Genomic DNA, 18,946 nt, shown 5'->3' with positions numbered 1-18,946 from the left:
GATGGGAGTTGTAGTTAAGCAACCTCTGGAAGGCCAAATGTTCCCCATCCTTTGTTCAGTGTTGTGCATGCACGTGGTGGTTTCCAAAGAAGGGGAAATGGAAGGAAACGAAAATAACCTGGGTTGTCATGTTTGCCAGCAAATGAAACCCTACAAGGTTAAGAAGCAGTGAGGTGACTTTTTTTGATGGCTCACAAATCCCGTTTTCTTCCATAGGCAATATGGATACTTTGGTTTGGTACACAGGAGCTAAAAAAACCCCACGTTCAGTGCCTGTGGAACTTGCCAGTTGAACTGAATGGTGTTCTCCCTTATATATTTTTGATAGTCTTGGCATTTTCATGAGAGTGCAAGGAACCAGAAATTCTGTGGTGTTTAAAACAAGGTTCTAGGGATATCTAAGCATAGGGTGTCCCAGCAAACTCTTTTTAGGTCTATTAACCTGTGACACTTGGTGCAAAAGAGAGAGCATGCTTGCGCTTGGTGCATGTAGCAGTGAGCTCCTTCAGAAAATGGTTCTGTTGGAAAACTTAACACTGCCACCATGGACAGCTCCTGGCCCCTTTTCCTAACTGTTGTACTGCTGTCCAATCTAACAGAGTTATCCCCTCCCCTTTTGTGCTTGGCAATTCATGCAAGAAGTTTTTTTGGCTTCCACATTCCTCTGAAGGTTTGTCCCCAAAGCAAATGACATCAAAGCTGAAAACCTGTGCCCGTATTTCAATGATGCGGCGTGCAGTTTTGAAACTATCAAAACTCAGAAGCCCCTGTTACCTTTTTGCCGCTGCTGTTGTGTTGTTTTAAGGACAGAGTTTGCCTTCTGCCTGATAAGCTGGTCCCATTTCCCCCTTCTGAGATAACTGGGTGCAAGCTCAGTGGAGACTTTGCCTGTATTCTTGCCAATCAAGATGAATTATATTCAGTTCCAGGTGCCTGCTGTATGTATTTTGTGGACTAAGGCCACAGGTTGCCTGCAGAATAGCTGCTAGGCTCTGTCGGTCTTTGCAGTTATGGTGCTTCGTTGCTTAATCAGAATTTCTCAAAGCTAGCTGCAGGTCTGTCACGGCAGTGTGAATTAGCTACCTCCACTGTTAAGCTAAACTTTAGAGGATTTCTTCTGGTGTCCCACTTCCCTGGAAGCGGGTGTTTTTCCGAGAGAGCGTCGTATATTTTGATTGCAAATTTTTGGAGCAGGACTTGGCCTTCAGACGATGCTGGACACTGAGTATCTGAATGAATTTGAGGTTCAGGTGTGAACAGGGTGTTCCATTTCTGCATCACAAGTCTGCTTTCCCCCCTCCTCCAGGCAGCCCTGGGTTCTGGTTGGGATTCTTGGCGGTGATGCATCTTCCGTCACAGAGGATGCAACGCCTTCTCAACGCAACGGGACAACAAGGTTGGCAACAGCGACAAGAGAATTTAAGACATACGAAGGCATTGTCTTTACAATCGCTGCTCACAGCGGGTGGATCAAAGGTTTTAAAGCCCTTTTCTAATCTCTTGTTCAAGTGGCGTTTATCTGCTTTCTCTCTCCTCCCTGAGTATGTCTTTTGAGCTGTCGCCCAGTTTATAGAAATCTCAAGTCTATCTGATTGATTAAATCTGCGTATGAGTAAAACCAATAAGGCTGAACCAAAATCCACACTCCTGTTTTTAGATCCTTAACCGTGCTTTTTTTTTTTTAAAGAGCCTTTGATAGATTACAAACCAGTTTATTGATTAAACCCTGCTGTTCTAGCTTTTTACCTCTGAAAGCTAGACAAGGTCATAGGCTGGGGCAATCAATTGATGATCTATTATTTGGCTGTAGTCAAATATTCCATGAGGCTAAAAATATCCTTGTTTGGTACATGGTATGCATTTTTACAGTGATGTGTATGTCAAAAGAAGGTATCAAGGCTGCTTGCTTTTCCCAACCACGTGTGAGTTAAGAACTGTGTGTGTACACTCTCTCTCTCTCTCTCTCTCTCTCACTCTCTCTCTCTCTCTCTCTCTCACACACACACACACACACACTCCTTTCATCCAGGAGCATGCTTCCTTTAATTTTCTCTATTATTCATTTCATTGTTTCTTTATTTTTTGCATTTCTATCCCAAGTTGCTCAAAGCCAGCGTTATTTCCACAATAACTCTGTGAGTTAGAAACAGAATAATAAAAAATAAATTCCTTCCAGTAGCACCTTAGAGACCAACTAAGTTTGTTATTGGTATGAGCATGCACACTTCTTCAGATACGAAAGCTCATACCAATAACAAACTTAGTTGGTCTCTCTAAGGTGCTACTGGAAGGATTTGTTTTTTATTTTGTTTTGACTACGGCAGACCAACACGGCTACCTACCTGTAACTAGATCTGTGAGTTAGGTTTTGCAGAGTGTGTGTGACTGGCAAAGGTGACCCACTGAACTTGACGGCTGAGCAGGGTCTCTCCAGCCCTGATGTGACACACTGTCCTCTTATTGCACTGGCTTCCATTAGCACTGGACCATTCAGATATGGCTTTGATCTTTCATAGCAGGTATCTTCAACCTTTTCAGACCTGGGACCCTCTTTTAACCCAAACATGCATTTGGGGATCTTTTTCTCAAACTTTTACCATGTATATATATGCATGGTGGTAGCACACCTGTGGCACCTATTTTGGATCAGGCCACGACCCCTTAGTGGATCCTAAATCACCAGCTGAAGATCAGTGTCTTCTACCGACACCAGAGACACACACAAATTTAGAAGGTGGTTTTGTGTTTCTCTGGGGAAGCCAGCGAGAACTGTTTGATCTCTTGAATGTTGAAACTCTGCTCATTATGCTAGTTAACAGATTTTTCTCTTCTTTCATTGAAGTATTCAGTGTTATCTGCTGTCAAAATTCTTGTTGATAACAGTTCAGCTGGGTTTCTCCCTCCACCTCTTAGTATCTTTCCTCGTTACAAAATTAACACTTTATGTCCCGGGTCTGCAATTCAGCTTTTTTCTTTTGAGGATATAAACAGCCTTCACCAGCCTAGCAACTTTCAGATGTTTTTGACTCTGATAGGAGTTTGTAGTCCAAATATCAAGAGGGTATCAGGCTGCAAAGTCTGATATATATGTAAAGGATAGTAGATCAGTGCCTCAATCCCATTCTCTTATAGAGTCCACTTCCTACATAGCCAAGGTGCTGTGATTGGGTTGAGGACACAGATTTTAATCATAATTCATTTACATTCTGCCTCTTCTCCCTACTGGAGCTCAAATCACCAAATAGTTGAGCCTTCTGTCCTGGAGCTACAATTCCCCAGACCAGCTAAGCAGAATTGGGACCAGTCCTTCCTTTAAGCAGAGTGAAGTCAATGAATTTGGATGCCACGAAAGAGCAGCAAATGTTATTTTATTATATTTTTTACTGCCAGGGAAGGAGGTGAAGAGGTGGTGCTGGGTTTTTCCAGCTGCTGACCTCTGCCTCAAATATTAGGCCCCTTTGGGGTATGTGTATAGCATTTAATCTGTCAATTCACTGGTTAGTTTTGACTGCTCAAATGGCTCTCTCCAATGCAGGAATGGCAAAAGGAAGCAGCTTAGGGAACTGTCCTACTCAGGGCCAGATTTTATGTCCATCTATCCCAATATTGGGGACGCGGGTGGCGCTGTGGGTTAAACCACAGAGGCTAGGACTTGCCAATCAGAAGGTCGGTGGTTTGAATCCCCGTGACGGGGTGAGGTCCCGTTGCTTGGTCCCTGCACCTGCCAACCTAGCAGTTTGAAAGCACGTCAAAGTGCAAGTAGATAAATAGGTACCGCTCCGGCGGGAAGGTAAACGGCATTTCTGTGCACTGCTCTGGTTCGCTAGAAGCGGCTTAGTCATGCTGGCCACATGACCCGGAAGCTTTACACTGGCTCCCTCGGCCAATAAAGCGAGATGAGCACCACAACCCCAGAGTCGGCCACGACTGGACCTAATGGTCAGGGGTCCCTTTACCTTTTTATCCCAATATTGCCAGCGTCTATCCCCTGCTCCACTTGCTAACCGATGCTGGTAACTGGACATGGCAGGGATTGAATCTGGTAAGGGCCACAGCTCAGTTTCAGAGCATTTGTTTTACATGCAGAGGGTCTAGGTAAAATCCCCGACATCTCCCAGGTAGGATTGTGAATGCCAGTCAGTTGTAGATAATACAGAGCTGGGGGGCCCAATGACCTGACTCTGTATAAGATAGCTTCCTGTTTGCCAGGCATATGCTTTACCACTGAACTCTTGCCCTTCCCCAAACAGAGAATGGGGGCAGTAGGAATGTGACTGAGATGATTGAGGTTGGCGTTTGCTGGAGTGGGACTTGAGACAAGGTAGACCTGACCCAATAGATTGCTGTTGGTGAGTGAAGAGCTCCAGAAGCAAATGTTGTTGATCACTTCCCCCCTTTCTAGGAGTACCCCATCATGGATTCAAAGTGGAAGTGTCTAATGGCGTAATTTTGGATTTGGTGGACGAAGTGACTAGCTGGCTCCCCGGAGACAAGGTCGTCATTGCCAGCACGGACTATTCCATGCACCAGGCTGAAGAGTTTAATCTTCTGCCTTGTCCTGAATGTCAGACGAACCAAGTGAAGATTGATGGTACGACCAACAATGCCTCCCTAAGGTCTCCTTTGTCGACAGAGCTCCTTAGTTTATGTTTTGAATGAAGGCGGCCAGTTGATCAAAGAGCTAAAAAGGGAAACAGTTTTCAAGTAATGAGGACGGGTAGCATGGAGAGTTCAGTGCCCACCACTGGTTCATGAACAGCAGGTGCAACCATTTGACTCTTCGGTGTAAACAGTAAGCCTAGATCCAGGGGTTCCCAAACTGTGGTCCGTGAACCACCCATGGTCCAGGAGCTCTGTTCAGGTAGTTTGAGAGATGTCTTCAGTAAATATTCGTATTGATTTTAAAACATATTTTCACTGCTTTTCTTTCTAATATTGTATTTTATTTTATAACAGCTGAATTGAGCTAGGAAAAGTGAGCTAAGCTGGATATGGGGAATTATTCGATTTGTTCTCCTTTTGGTAGAGCGTTAAGACTCTTAATCTTGGGGTCTTGGGGTCTTGAGCACCACGTAAGGAAAGGTAATAACAGGAAGAATTAAAGGAACTATTGGAAACTCAAGGCAGTAGAGATATAAGATGATCAGAGCCCCACCGAACTTGAAGCATGGGAAGCCCCAATAAAAAATTATAATTTGGCGGAATATTTGGACTATATGATATGTATTTTTATAATTTGGAATATTTAATGTGATTTGATTGAATTGTTAAAATGGAAAATTTAATAAAAATTATTTTTTTAAAAAGAGAGTTTGAGCCCCACGTTGGGCAAAAGATTCCTGTATTTCAGGACTCAAACTGGATGACCCTCGTGGTCCCTTCCAACTGTACAGTTCTATGATTCTTTTACTAGGGTCATAGGAAGCTCCTTTAAGCAGAGTCAGACCAGTGATCCATGTATCTCAGTGTTGTCTACATAGATTGGCAGTGGCTCTCCAGGGTTCGAAATTGGGATATTTGTAGCCCTATCTGGAGGTGTTCAGGTTTGAACCTGGGACCATCTGTGGGCAACGGGGAAGCTCTACTTGTAATGGCTTGAGAAAGCACAGTTCATATGCTGTAGCCTTCAAATGAATTTCCTTCGCTCTTCCACCCTAAGGGATGGTCTTTATCCCTTTATCAGTTTCCTGCTCTCGTTTGCTATTGATCAATATTGCAAGGCTCAGTGGGTTGGGATAGGGCATGAGGAAGACCCTTTCAAGCTTCTTAAAATTATTTTGCCAGGAAGTCCCCTCTATCTCCACATGGGTGAGATTGTGGATGGAGTAGACATGAGGGCAGAGGTTGGCCTCTTAACTCGAAATATACTTATCCAAGGAGAAATGGAGGACTCTTGTTACGGACCAAACCACTGCCAGTTTTTCAGCTTTGATACTTTTGGAGGACAAATTAAAGTAAGTGTGTTTTTGGTGGACATTGACCAAACCCCAGCCCAGATATTTAGTGACCTGAATCTCCCAGCCCTAAAAAGACAGGCTCCGAAAGTCTTGGTTAACAAAATGAATACAGTATTGTAGGTCTAGTCCTCTCTCTACTTTAGGCACCTCCAGATTCCAAAACAAGGGTAGAAACTTAATATCCTCTTGTTCTCCACACTTCTGGCCACTGTTCATTTCCCTGTCAACAAATGCTGTACCACTTGCTGGTCCTGAAAATCAGTTTGTGCTTCTTCTTTCTGCCACAGACTCTTTCCTTATGTGTTCTTGTTTGTCTGAATAGATCCAAAAAGGTTTTACCTCTGTCCACCTGTCGGGGGTGGAGTTGAAGAACATGGGCCAGCAGGTCCTAGGCAGCTATCCCGTACATTTCCATCTGACGGGAGATGTAGATGAGAGAGGAGGCTACAACCCACCATCTTACCTTGACAATCTGGCCATCCATCACTGCTTCTCGAGATGTGTCGCCATCCATGGAGCCAATGGCCTTTGGGTAGGCAGCTGTTTTCGTGTTTCCTGTTGATAATAAGTCACATGTCTACTTGCATTCAGTTCTGTTACAGTGTTTGGGTACCCCGAAGTTAACGGCAGTTAGCAGTATGCTTGTTGCAGTGGTGGAATGTTTTGCACTAGGGCAGGCATGGCCAAACTTGTCCCTCCAGCAGTTTTGGGACTACAGTTCCCATCATCCCTGACCACTGGTCCTGTTAGCTAGGGATGGTGGGAGTTGTAGTCCCAAAACATCTGGAGGGCCAAGTTTGGCCATGCCTGCACTAGGGGAATGTTGTTGTTCAAGAGAATGCATAACAGGTTGCTGGGAATGTTGTTGTACGATAGATTGGGCAATCCAATGAGTTACCACTAGACCAGGGATGTCCAACTTCCGAGAGACTGTGATCTACTCCCCCTGAAAAAAACACTGGCAGTGAGCTACCCATTGCATTGACCAGAGTTGTTGAGGGGTTTTTTAGGGAGCCGAAATTGTTGGGCTTTTTTTTAGGGAGCCAGAGGGGTCGGGGTTCCACAATCAACCAGGAGCATCCCACAATCGACCGGTAGATCGCGATCAACCTGTTGGACAACCCTGCACTGCTAGACCAACTCTGGCGTTGAAGTCCTCTGTTGCACAACATGAAATTTAATAGTGTTAAAAGAATATAATATCGTATTTGAAAATAGCGCATGTTGCAGTATGTATTCTGTGTGGAAAGTTGAAGGTCAAAATGCAGAAAGATAAATGGAGAAGTCTAAATAAGGATAATTCTGTGTTGCATATTTGGAAGGTCTTGGAAATATGATATAATACATGGACCACATTGGTGAAGCTGAAGGGTCTTGTTGTCTCAGCAGCCCAGGTCCTCCATAGACACTGCCCAGGCTTGCGCCCCAGGGAGGTCACTTTGGTGCTTCCTAACACAGCGGTTTGACCACCCCCAGAGGCGCACTCCATTGTCTCTCCCTCTCCAGAGATGGATGCCAATAGCATAGCTAAGTCTGCTGTTTCTATCCATCTCAGTTTTTAGTGATGAGATGATTTGGGATGGCTCCAAATAGCTAACTTATATATAGCTCTGCAACACAATAAATGACCTTTGTGCTCTCCAGCAATGCGTGTTGATGGCTATTTCATGATGTTCAATCATGGTTAGGTTTTGGCACTCAACCTATCACGCAACATGAGGCAGGAGGAACCTGGCCAAAATGTTTCTCTGTATCACCCAGGCTCACAGCCAGAAGTGTGTGATTGTGTGTGTGTGTGTGGCGTCAAAGAGTATGTAGCAGGAGGGATCGTAAGGCAATGCTAAGCAAAACCTTAATCCAAGTAGTCCCATATGTTTAAAGGTGTGTGTTTCGGGTTAAACCTAAAATGTAAAAAAACACCCCAAAAGTCAAATGTTTCTCCTTCAGTGTGACTTGATACAGATTTTGCATTCCTGTCTTTGAGAGCAATCAGACTGGTGTGTGCAAGGAATGGGACCTTTTTTGGGTTCCTTGGCCCCATGCTCAAGGAATTGTTCCAGCTGAAATGCTTAGCATCTTATCATGGTGCGTGTTCAAGGAGGCTGTAAAAATCGATCTTTTTTTTACAACTTCCTTCTCTTGAATGAGGATCCTTCATGTTTAAAGAAGATTGGAAAATGTTTATTGAATATATGGGGGGAAATTGTGTCTACTTGAAAACGTTGGCAGCATTAAGATAGATTCAACAGCATAAACAAGTTTTGAAGGATGTAATAACGGAATACTGAGCGGTTTAGTTTATGATACGCAAAATGAACCATGGAAAGAGAAGAAGGGAGGTCATTGACATTGTAAGGGTATTTAAATGAGTATTCTAAATTGTAAAACAGAAAGTTCAATAAGAAATGTGTGTGTGTAATATATATATGAAGGGACGCGGGTGGTGCTGTGGGTTAAACCACAGAGCCTAGGACTTGCCGATCAGAAGGTTGGCGGTTCGAATCCCCGCGACGGGGTGAGTTCCCATTGCTCGGTCCCTGCTCCTGCCAACCTAGCAGGTCGAAAGCACGTCAAAGTGCAAGTAGATAAATAGGTACCGCTCTGGCGGGAAGGTAAATGGTGTTTCTGTGCGCTGCTCTCATTTGCCAAAAGCGGCTTAGTCATGCTGGCCACATGACCCGGAAGCTGTATGCCGGCTGCCTCGGCCAGTAAAGCGAGATGAACGCTGCAACCCCAGAGTTGGTCACGACTGGACCTAATGGTCAGGGGTCCCTTTTACGTATATGTTTGTAGAAGCCCCCCCCCTCAAAGAGAGAGAGTTGTGGCCCAGCAACATCTGTAGAACACTACATTGGCTGTCTCCACACACAGGCTCATGGGTGCCAGGGGCGTTCCGAGGGGGGGGGCGGCCCTCTCCTGGTGCCATTCCAAAGGGGGGGGGACAAAATGCCAACCCCCGATTGGTGGCACCCTCCTGGGCTTGCACCGCTCACTGCGCACCCCCTGTGCAGGCAGCACGCCCTGCCCCCTGGATGCGCGCCACAGCCCTAGGATGCTCACCACGCCCCCTGCAGGTGCCATGCCAAGCCCCCTGGGACGAGCGCCGCTTCGGGTACCAGAGCAGGTTGCTTTGCTTCCGATGAGTGCAGCCTATTTCTAACAATTGTCCCTCCTTCTTTTGATGTGGGTGGCTTGTTTAGGTGAAAGATACCATTGGCTATGACACTCTGGGACACTGTTTTTTCCTGGAGGACGGGACAGAGCAGCGGAACACGTTTCAACACAACCTGGCTCTCCTTACCAAGGCAGGCACAATCTTGCCAACTGACCGCAACGAGGCCATGTGCCTCGCAATGCGAGATAATGTGCATGGAGGGTATCTTCCTGTCCCGAGCACCGATTGCATGTAAGTAAAACTCCAGCTTTATGTCTCCATAGAATGCATGGAACAGTTCTGGTTTCCCCCCCTAATATAAACAAGGTGCTGGGTAAAGGATCAAGCAATTGATTTGTACAACCTAAAAGGTAAAGGTAAAGGGACCCCTGACCATTAGGTCCAGTCGTGACCAACTCTGGGGTTGCACGCTTATCTAGCTCTATAGGCCGAGGGAGCCAGCGTTTGTCCGTAGACAGCTTCCGGGTCATGTGGCCAGCATGACCAAGCTGCTTCTGGTGAACCAGAGCAGCACATGAAAACACTGTTTACCTTCCCGCCGGAGCGGTACCTATTTATCTACTTGCACTTTGACGTGCTTTCGAACTGCTAGGTTGGCAGGAGCAGGGACCGAGCAACGGGAGCTCACCCCGTCACGGGGATTTGAACCGCCGACCTTCTGATCAGCAAGTCCTAGGCTCTGTGGTTTAACCCACAGTGCCACCTGTGTCCCAAGTAGCTCACTTAAGGGTTTTATTTCATCCACACACCTGTCCCATAAAGAGGCAGCGTTTGGATTTTGGGGCATGCAAATGCTGTGTGTGTAAGGGGATTCCTCAAGAACCCTTTCACCAAGACGCAGGGCCACTTGGATCTTGCGGCGCTCACAGTGTTCGCTTGCAAAATCGTTTGCAGAAGAAATAATAGAATCATGGAGTTGGAAGGGGCCAGGAGAGTGCAGTGCAAGAATCTGTTGCCTATTGCGAGGCTCGAACCACGACCTTAAGATTAAGAGTCTCATAGTCTGCCGACCGAGCCAATATGCAAAAATGGCATATGTTGGGCAACATGCACGCACTAAAAAAAGTTGCAGATTGGGAGCACTGAATTTAATACTGGAAAAATGGAATGGGAAGAACTAAACAAAGCTCAGCGCCCTTCCAGGAAATAATTCTGCTCCTGGCAACCCCAATCACTCTTTTTATCTCAGTAATATAATTAGGGACAGAGTCATTTTGTTGTTAGGGTTAAACCTTTGGGAGTCAAGAATCTGTGCCGATTTACTATAAACCACCCAGAAGGTCTACCTTCTGGCACTCCTTTAATGACACATGTCACTTGAGTTTAATGTTTAACCGTTGATTGCATTTTACACTGTCTGCATGTGATGCAGACATACTGGTACGATATATCTATATCTGGACTTTTGATAAGATAGCACTCTCGAGTGCTCTTCCTCCTACGGACGTTTTCCTGGAGAAACTCATCAGATTGGTGGTGATGACTAAGGAGATTGCTTTGTCGCAGATGTTATGGGCAGTCGGCTAGGCATTGAGCCTGTTCTGCCAGCTGAGATCATGTCTTTATTCAGCAGAGCGATCTGGGAATGAGAAAGTTTGAATAATTAGAGACTGCATAGGTAGCTAGTGCACAATAGCAGGGGATGCCGAAATCAGGATCCGTTCTTGGGGGGGGTGCATATAATTTCTGGGGCAAATCACTTTGTTTTTCCCTGCTGGCATTAATGATTCAATTAGAACAGCCTTGTTCTGAAGGAACATCTGCAGATGGTTCCAGGTTTAATCCCCAGCGACGCCAGCTAGGACTCCATGCCTGAAACCCTGGAATGCAGCTTCTACTGAGTCAGAGTCAGCACAACTAAGGTAGATGGACACAGTGGTCTGCCTTAGGCTGTCTACACACCCTGCATTTGAAGCACATGACTTCCCCCCAAAGAATTCTGGGAATCCTGTTTCTCCTGTGGAGCTCAGCTTCTCCGCTAACGATTTCTTAGTTATAATTTACAGCTCGGTCCGTAATGAGCTTCTGTGACTTGCCTGACATCACTTAACGCCTTGAACTTCTCATAAAGAATGTCATTTATAGGACTTTGCAGACTTTTAAGGATTCATGGCAGTATTGTGGCCAAGCGCCAGCCACTGCGGTGCTATAACATTTTTTATTTCTTCCTGTTCAGTGACTTAAAATAAATCTCTGTGTTTCCCTCTCCCCAGGGCTGTCAGCTCCTTCTGGATTGCTAACCCAAATAATAATCTCATAGAGAATGCGGCTGCAGGTGCTCAGGTAAGACTGATAAAGGGTGCGTGCTTGCTTGTCTCAAGTCCTTAAACTTAAATCATGTTCTTTAAACTGGTTCCCTTTTGCCCTCCATGGAATTCTGGGTATTGTGAGGTTTTTTTGCGAGGGTTTCTGAGAGCTTCTTACCGGCCTGTTGCCAGACATATGGGGTCGTATCCAGGACTCATAATAGACTCATTGAAAGTAATGGATATGGCTAACTTAGGTCTATTAATTCAATGGGTGTACTCTACATAGGACTTATATTGGACACAGCCCATTGCTGTGAATGGCCTTGCCCCCTGCCACTGTAAGGTAAAGGTAAAGGGACCCCTGACCATTAGGTCCAGTCGTGACCGACTCTGGGGTTGCGGCGCTCATCTCGCTTTATTGGCCAAGGGAGCCAGCGTTTGTCCACAAACAGCTTCCGGGTCATGTGGCCAGCCTGACTAAGCTGCTTCTGGAGAACCAGAGCAGTGCACAAAAACGCTGTTTACCTTCCCGCCGGAGTGATACCTATTTATCTACTTGCACTTTGACGTGCTTTCGAACTGCTAGGTTGGCAGGAGCAGGGACCGAGCAATGGGAGCTCACCCTGTTGCGGGGATTCGAACTGCCGACCTTCTGATCAGCAAGTCCTAGGCTCTGTGGTTTAACCCACAGCGCCACCCGCATCCCTAGCCAGTGTAAGCTAGCAGCAAAGTTTAATTCAGTAGCATTTTCTCACTCTGGAGATTTTTACGCATCTTCTCCCTTCCTCCATTCTCCAGGACGTTGGAATATGGTATATCTTCCACCGGGTTCCTACTGGACAGTCTGAAGGACAGTATCCAGCCGGGCAGTCTGAACTGACTCCTCTGGGGACGTTTCACAACAACCGAGTCCACTCCAACTTCAAGGCATGTTGCAAATTTCTGTAAATACCAGGGCAAGGTTGGTGAACTAAGGCCAATATTCCATTGTGGGCGACCTTCCAGGGACCGCGTGCCTTGATATGAACATGGTCACAAGGGGATGTGGGTTTTATCTTTGTCTAGCTCAGAATTTCCCAAACTTGGGTCTCTGGCTATTTTTGGACTACAACTCCCATCATCCCTAGCTAGCAGGACCAGCGGTCAGGGATGATGGGAATTGTAGTTCCAAAACAGCTGGAGACCCAAACCTTGGTATAGCTGGTGCTTCTGCCTCTCTTTTCCTTGAGTCAACTGTCTTCCCTTCTTCATTCCCTGCCTTTTTTAAAGAATCCTCTCAGATGTTGCTTTGAACTACAGCTCCCATCATCTCTGCCCATTGGCCATGCCTGCTAGGGCTTATGGGAGCTGTAGTCCAGTGGTTTTCCAGTCCCTGCTCTAGGATTTGAGCAGTCAGTGGTAGGCTCAGAGGCAGTTTTCTGTCTGAAAACTGTTGCTGTACCCTCATCCCTATACCCTCATCCCTGTTGGACTTTCTGAAGTGGTGGCTGAACTGGAACATAGCCAGCCTTCACAATTTGCACTTTTCTAAATCTTGCAGTGCATTTTTTACAGCCAAGCTGTGTGTACAAAAATGCATATACAGTACCAGAAAATGCATAATTCTGTGTATATTGGTGAAGCTAATATTCGGAAATGCTCTGTATTAGGGGAAATGGCTTGCAAATTTGTCCAAACCCCATACAAAATTGTTCATGTTGTGAGAAATTGGAACTGAAACGTTGGAGAACTTTAGTAAGGATTTTCTTTTTAATTAAAAATCACAAATTGCTGCAGAAATGTGGAGGCCTGAATTTAAGATAAATGAAGAATGAGCTAGAGCAAAGATTGAGAAATTCATTTATCCCTACTCCCTAGGTGTGCAGAAGTATGAAAGGTTTTGTAAGCAAAAATAACACTTAAGCTTCTGGGACTTTCAGAATGTTAATGGGACTCCAACTCCCATCAGGCCCAGTCAGCATGAGCAGCAGTCAAGCATGATGGGAGTTGAAGTCCAACAACATCTGGAGGGCCACAGTTTCTAGCATGTCCATTTTTTTTTGTGCCAATACCTGCCTATGTTTTATATCTCCGCTCCCTTAGCAAAACGCTCCAGACCTTCCTTACCAAGTATGGTACCCTTTGCTTGTTCAAAAATAATTGAACTCAGATGGTGAACGTTTGTGTGAGTGTGTATAAAATAATTTTCCAGGCTGGCTTGTTTATTGGGAAAGGAGTCAAGACGACGAAAGCCAGTGCTGAAAATCCTCGAGAATATCTGACAGTGGATAACGCCAGGTGTGTAAACAAAATGTCATGCTGCCCTTTGCGGTGCGTTGAGTTTAATTTTATTGCTTTAGGGGGATTTCCAGTCCTTTCGGTGCTTCTGTCTCCGTGTTTTGGGGTGGGCACTCACGTCTACTAACTAGTAAAATGTTTGAAATCTGAGGGGATGTGCAAGCCAGTGTTGCGTTGTGGTTAAGAGTGTCAGGTTATGCCTCGGAAAGCTTTGGTTCAAATCTCCACTCCAGCCACAAAACGCTCACTGGGCAACTTTGGGACAATCCCTGTTTCCTCTGCCTTTTCTACCTCACAGGGTTGTTGTGATGATAAAATTGGTGAGGTGTGTGTCAGCTCCTTAGAGACAGATGGGATGGGGCAGGGGGAAAACTCTGCAAATGGCTTGCGTGTTGTAATGGTCTGTCTGGTGTGCAGTAAGGAAGTGTGTATCCCATTGTGGTGGGGTTGAATCTGCTTCTAAGACCCCCCCCCCCCGGACAATAAACACTGCTCCTATTGGATTGGTTTAGCAATCAGTCCCTCTTCCCAGGGAACTCTGGGAGGGGGAATAGAGGTCTCCTAGCAACTCTCAGCAACTACAGCTCCCATAATTCTCTGGGGGAAGCCACGACTGTTTAAAGTGGTATTGTAGTGCTTTAAATGTACGTTGTGAATGTGGCCTAAGCCAATTCTGCGGATAGAATTTACGCAACCGTATACACACAGTGCTTTGCAGTGGTGTCAGCTCACAGAGGCAGGTGAGGAGAAACTCAGTGGCGCTGCGCAAAATGCTGCGGCTAGGCTGTAGATGGGGACAGGCTGTTGCCAGCACATAACTTTGATGCTCAAAAACATGTACCGGCTCCTTGCATGCTACCATGTCGGGTGCAAGGTTCTTGTATTCATTTGCAAGGCCCTTAACAACTTGGGCCCAGCATGCCCCGTGGACTGCGAAATTCTTTATATCTTTGGCTGATCACGGAGGCCTTGAGGGTGGAGAGTCACAAGCCATGGGGGAATCACAAGTAACCAGGCAATCTGTATTTGGGCTCTGTTTAATGAAACTCCCTTCATTAAACATATAGACCGTCATCTCTCATTGTCTACTGAAAACTTTTTTTAGAAAACAAAAAATTCCGACAGGCATTTTTTACTGAATTTTTGATTTTATAATTTTAACTGACTTTTATTTTCTCCGCACTGAGTTTTTTTTGCCCAGGGCTGAATATAATTAAGGGGTGTGGAAATTGTCAAAACAACAATATGCACGTCTGAAGTAGCCCAGGCTTTGGAGCGTTTGGAGAATCTCAGATACTTGGCGTTTGGTCTGGGATCAGGGAAGAGAGAAGAGTTGGGAAGCTAAGTTATGTGAAGGGGTTTCTGGGACTGCTTCCAAAATGATGAACTATCTCAATCCCTCGGGGCGTATAGCCCAGAGGTTTCTTTCTACTGTACTATTCCAACACTTGCTATTTTTAGCCATGCAAGTACCATATGCAGTAACATAAGCTCAGTTTGCATTGTTGAACGCGTTCCAACGTACGTTTTTATGTGGCCAAAATTGCTGGAAGACTGGAGCTTTGTTTCAGTTCAAGTATTTTGGGAGCATGGATGGTGGTTTTTGATTGATGCTTCCCCCTCATGTCTCTGAGTTCCCATTCTTCTGGGCTCTTGGTGATCTGACTCGGTTCTTTGCCCCAGATTCCGTCCACATCAGGACGCCGACCCTGCGAAGCCAAGGGTTCCTGCTCTCATCGATGGCCTTGTCGCTTTCAAAAATAACGACCATGGCGCCTGGGCTCGGGGAGGAGACATTGTCTTCCGCAACTGTGGGTAGGTGTCTTCAGAACACCAGGCTTGTTCCTTTCAGTAAAACTAAGTTACTCGGCCACTTCGACCTGTGGAACTGGCACTGTTACCTGGTCCCCACAATCCTCATTCCGCAGTTGTGACTAACTGATCTTTTACCTACACTCTGAAATTAGATCAATTTTGCTGCACTCTTTTCGGCACCTGTTTAAGCAAGCCTATCCAGACACTAAGGGATGCGGGTGGCACTGTGGGTTAAACCACAGAGCCTAGGACTTGTCAATCAGAAGGTCGGCGGTTCAAATCCCCACGACGGGGTGAGCTCCCGTTGCTTGGTCCCTGCTCCTGCCAACCTAGCAGTTCAAAAGCACGTCAAAGTGCAAGTAGATAACTAAGTTCTCTGGCGGGAAGATAAACGGCATTTCCTTGCGGTGCTCTGGTTCGCCAGAAGTGGCTTAGTCATGCTGGCCACATGACCTGGAAGCTGGAAGCCGGCTCCCTCGGCCAATAAAGCGAGATGAGCGCCGCAACCTCAGAGTCAGTCACGACTGGATCTAATGGTCAAGGGTCCCTTTACCTTTACCTTTATCCAGACACTTGGATTTTATGATGCAATTTAGTCTTTTTTTGGCTGTTAAATTTAATTATTTTAAAAATATTTTTACAGTGGTACCTTGGTTGTCAAATTTAATCCGTTCCAGGAGTCGGTTCCACTCCTGAAACCACTTGAAAACCAAGCTGCAGCTTCCGATTGGCTGCAAGAGCTTCCTGCACTCAAATGGAAGCCGCGTTGGATATTTGGCTTCCAAAAAACATTCGCAAACCGGAACACTCACTTCTGGGTTTTCAGCGTTTGGGAGCCGATTTGTTTGACAACTAAGCCGTTCGACAACCAAGGTTCCACTGTGCTTGTTTTTAACTGGTTTTATTGATAATTTAAATATTTCTTGTAAACCAATCATGGGTTTTGTGACAATCTAGCAGTATATGAAATTTGTCGAATAAATAAAATGAAGGATGTCGGTTTGCGTTTTCAATAGCTTGTGCACTGCTGTGGAGTCGATTTTGTCCTAAAGGGTGTTCTATGAACCTGTAAATAAATAAATGACTCTGTAAGGAGTTTTTTTGCGGGGGGGGGGAGGGAGTAGCATTTTGCATTCCCTCGAACTTACATTTTCATATGTTTTCTCCACTTCCTAGCTTTGCAGACAATGGGATCGGACTCACTTTAGCCAGGTAAGTTGTCCTTTCTTAATAGAGGCATATTTGTAAGGAACCAGTGCTGTCTAGTAATAGGTGGTAGAGGGTCTCTTAATGCAAGGGGGGGGGAATCTGTGGCTCTTCAGATGTTGTGGACCACAGCTCCCATCAGTCCTATCAACTGGCCATGCTGGTGTGGATTGATGGGAGTCCGCCAACATCCGGAGGACCAGAAGTTCTACCTGTATCTTGCCATAGCTAATAGCCATTGATGGATCTACCCTAAGTGAACTGTGTAGACTTTTCAAAACAAACAAGCCCCTTCATATATTACACACTGAGCAAACAAATCTCTTGGTCAGCCCAGAATTTATTTCCTTTTAGTTTCATTGGATGCCCCACCATTTTAAGGAGGGAGAAAAACTTCTTTTTATCAGCTGCCACCTTTTGTAAGTCTCTCTCATCTAAGTTGATGCTAATGACTCCTTTCTCTGACTGCCTTGAGACACTGGAGTGTTGCTACTGGTTGGAGTAAGTCATGGATGGGAAACTTGTGGCTCTGCAGATGTTTTGAGATTCCAACTCCTGTCAGATGCAGGTGGCGCAGTCAGTGGTCAGCAGTGATGGGAGAGGCATGGAGCAATATCTGGACGGGCCACAGATTCTCCTGTATTGTGGTTGATGATACTGGGTTTTCTGTATCCCAGCAAATGACAAAGCATATACAGTGGTACCTCGGGTTAAGTACTTAATCTGTTCCAGAGGTCCGTTCTTAACCTGAAACTGTTCTCAACTTGAAGCACCACTTTAGCTAATAGGGCCTCCTGCTGCCGCCACGCGATTTCTGTTCTCATCCTGAAGCAAAGTTCTTAACCTGAGGTACTATTTCTGGGTTAGCGGAGTCTGTAACCTGAAGCGTATGTAACCCGAGGTACCGCTGTAAGCTGCTTCATACTAGTTGAGACCATTGTTCTACCCAGCTCAGTACTGCCTACACTGACTGACAGTGGCTCTCTGGTGTGTCAGGCAGGAGATTTTCCCAGCCCTGCCTGGAGATGCCGAGAGATTGAACCAGGATCCTTCAGGATACGAAACAGTTGCTCTGCTACCGAACTACACCCCTTCCCCTAAATGATTTAGCTTTTCTTCAAGAGAGAAGGTTTTCAGGGTCTTGGATCATTTCCGTCAGTGTTTCCCAAACTTGGACTTGTTTTTGGACTACAACTCCCATCATCCCTAGCTGGCAAGACCAGTGGTCAGGGATGATGGGAATTGTAGTTTTGGGGGGGGGACTGGACATTCAAGTTTGGGAAACCCCAATTTAGGTTGTCCCTTTCCTGTTACCTATTTTCAAGACAGGTAACCTGTGCTGGCAGAATATTTTTGGACTGTGCTAATACTTGCCATCTGATTTTTGTGTGTTTCTTTGTCCGTGTTCATCTAATTATAGTGATGGAACTTTCCCCATCGACGAAGGCTGCAGCCTAGAAGTGACTCATTCCATCTTTGTTGGCGAGAGCAACAATGTTGGCTCTCAGGGAGGACAAAACAGCTACTGGGGGAAAGGAGCTGGCGGAGAATATAGGACACTGCCCCGAAACAAGTAGGTTATTCACGGATCATGTCTTCCTTTGGAGGTGAATTGGCATGTGCTTTGGTACACAAGTTTTTCCAGAAAAGGGACTAATGCAGCGTGGATGCTTTCTAAAATTATAATGATGAAGAGGCTGTTGGTGGGTAGTGGCCCTGGGGGCTGCAACACCTGCACCATTCCTATTGGTGGAGGTTGGAGAAACATCTGGCAGTGGGGTAGTGGGAATCAAGGGATGCTGTAGCTTAGGGGTAGAGCATCTGCTTTGCAAAACAAACAAACCATAAACCAAAATTTAAAACACCACAGTCACTGGACTAGGGCAGGGTGACCCTGAGCCCCACCCCCTGGTCCAGATGGAAAGGGCCTTCCAGGGAGTGGTTAACACAATGTGAGTAACATTAAAGTACTACTACTTTGATATATATATATATATATATAATTTTTTTATTAGTTTTTCACAATTTTTATAAACACAAACATAACACAATACAAAACAAACAAACACATAAACAAACATGTATAATTTCAGATCCTTTTTTCTTAAACCTTACTTCACCGACTTCCCCATACCTCCCCTTTCTGCATCCCAGTTCCCAAATTTATTTCCACAAATCCTACCCCTTGTTTTTATCGACTTTTCCCTCATTTTTTTCTTTTACTTAACCTTTTACAGCTGTAATCCCCTTTTGTCTAAAACTTCAAC

The 18,946-nt window shown here is 45.5% G+C and overlaps 2 protein-coding genes across 6 annotated transcripts in view; both read left to right on the top strand.

Annotated features, from left to right (window-relative positions):
* CEMIP (cell migration inducing hyaluronidase 1) overlaps nt 1-18,946 on the top strand; it is a 167,059-nt gene that overhangs the window by 6,691 nt on the left and 141,422 nt on the right. The window lies entirely within an intron of this gene.
* Nucleotides 1-18,946, top strand: part of LOC309518260 (cell surface hyaluronidase CEMIP2-like) — a 100,097-nt gene that overhangs the window by 29,198 nt on the left and 51,953 nt on the right. For all 3 annotated transcript variants that reach the window (XM_082198261.1, XM_082198262.1, XM_082198263.1), the window contains 11 exons: nt 1,307-1,476; nt 4,403-4,591; nt 5,785-5,954; nt 6,280-6,489; nt 9,158-9,363; nt 11,346-11,415; nt 12,180-12,308; nt 13,573-13,658; nt 15,342-15,473; nt 16,650-16,685; nt 18,100-18,252. In XM_082198261.1, the coding sequence (XP_082054387.1) occupies nt 1,307-1,476; nt 4,403-4,591; nt 5,785-5,954; nt 6,280-6,489; nt 9,158-9,363; nt 11,346-11,415; nt 12,180-12,308; nt 13,573-13,658; nt 15,342-15,473; nt 16,650-16,685; nt 18,100-18,252 (1,551 nt within the window). The remainder of the gene's footprint in view (nt 1-1,306; nt 1,477-4,402; nt 4,592-5,784; nt 5,955-6,279; nt 6,490-9,157; nt 9,364-11,345; nt 11,416-12,179; nt 12,309-13,572; nt 13,659-15,341; nt 15,474-16,649; nt 16,686-18,099; nt 18,253-18,946) is intronic.

The sequence above is a fragment of the Podarcis vaucheri genome (genome assembly GCF_965113315.1).
Source record: "Podarcis vaucheri genome assembly, chromosome: 14".
NCBI lineage: Eukaryota > Metazoa > Chordata > Lepidosauria > Squamata > Lacertidae > Podarcis > Podarcis vaucheri.
This window is presented reverse-complemented; position numbering and strand designations above follow the sequence as displayed.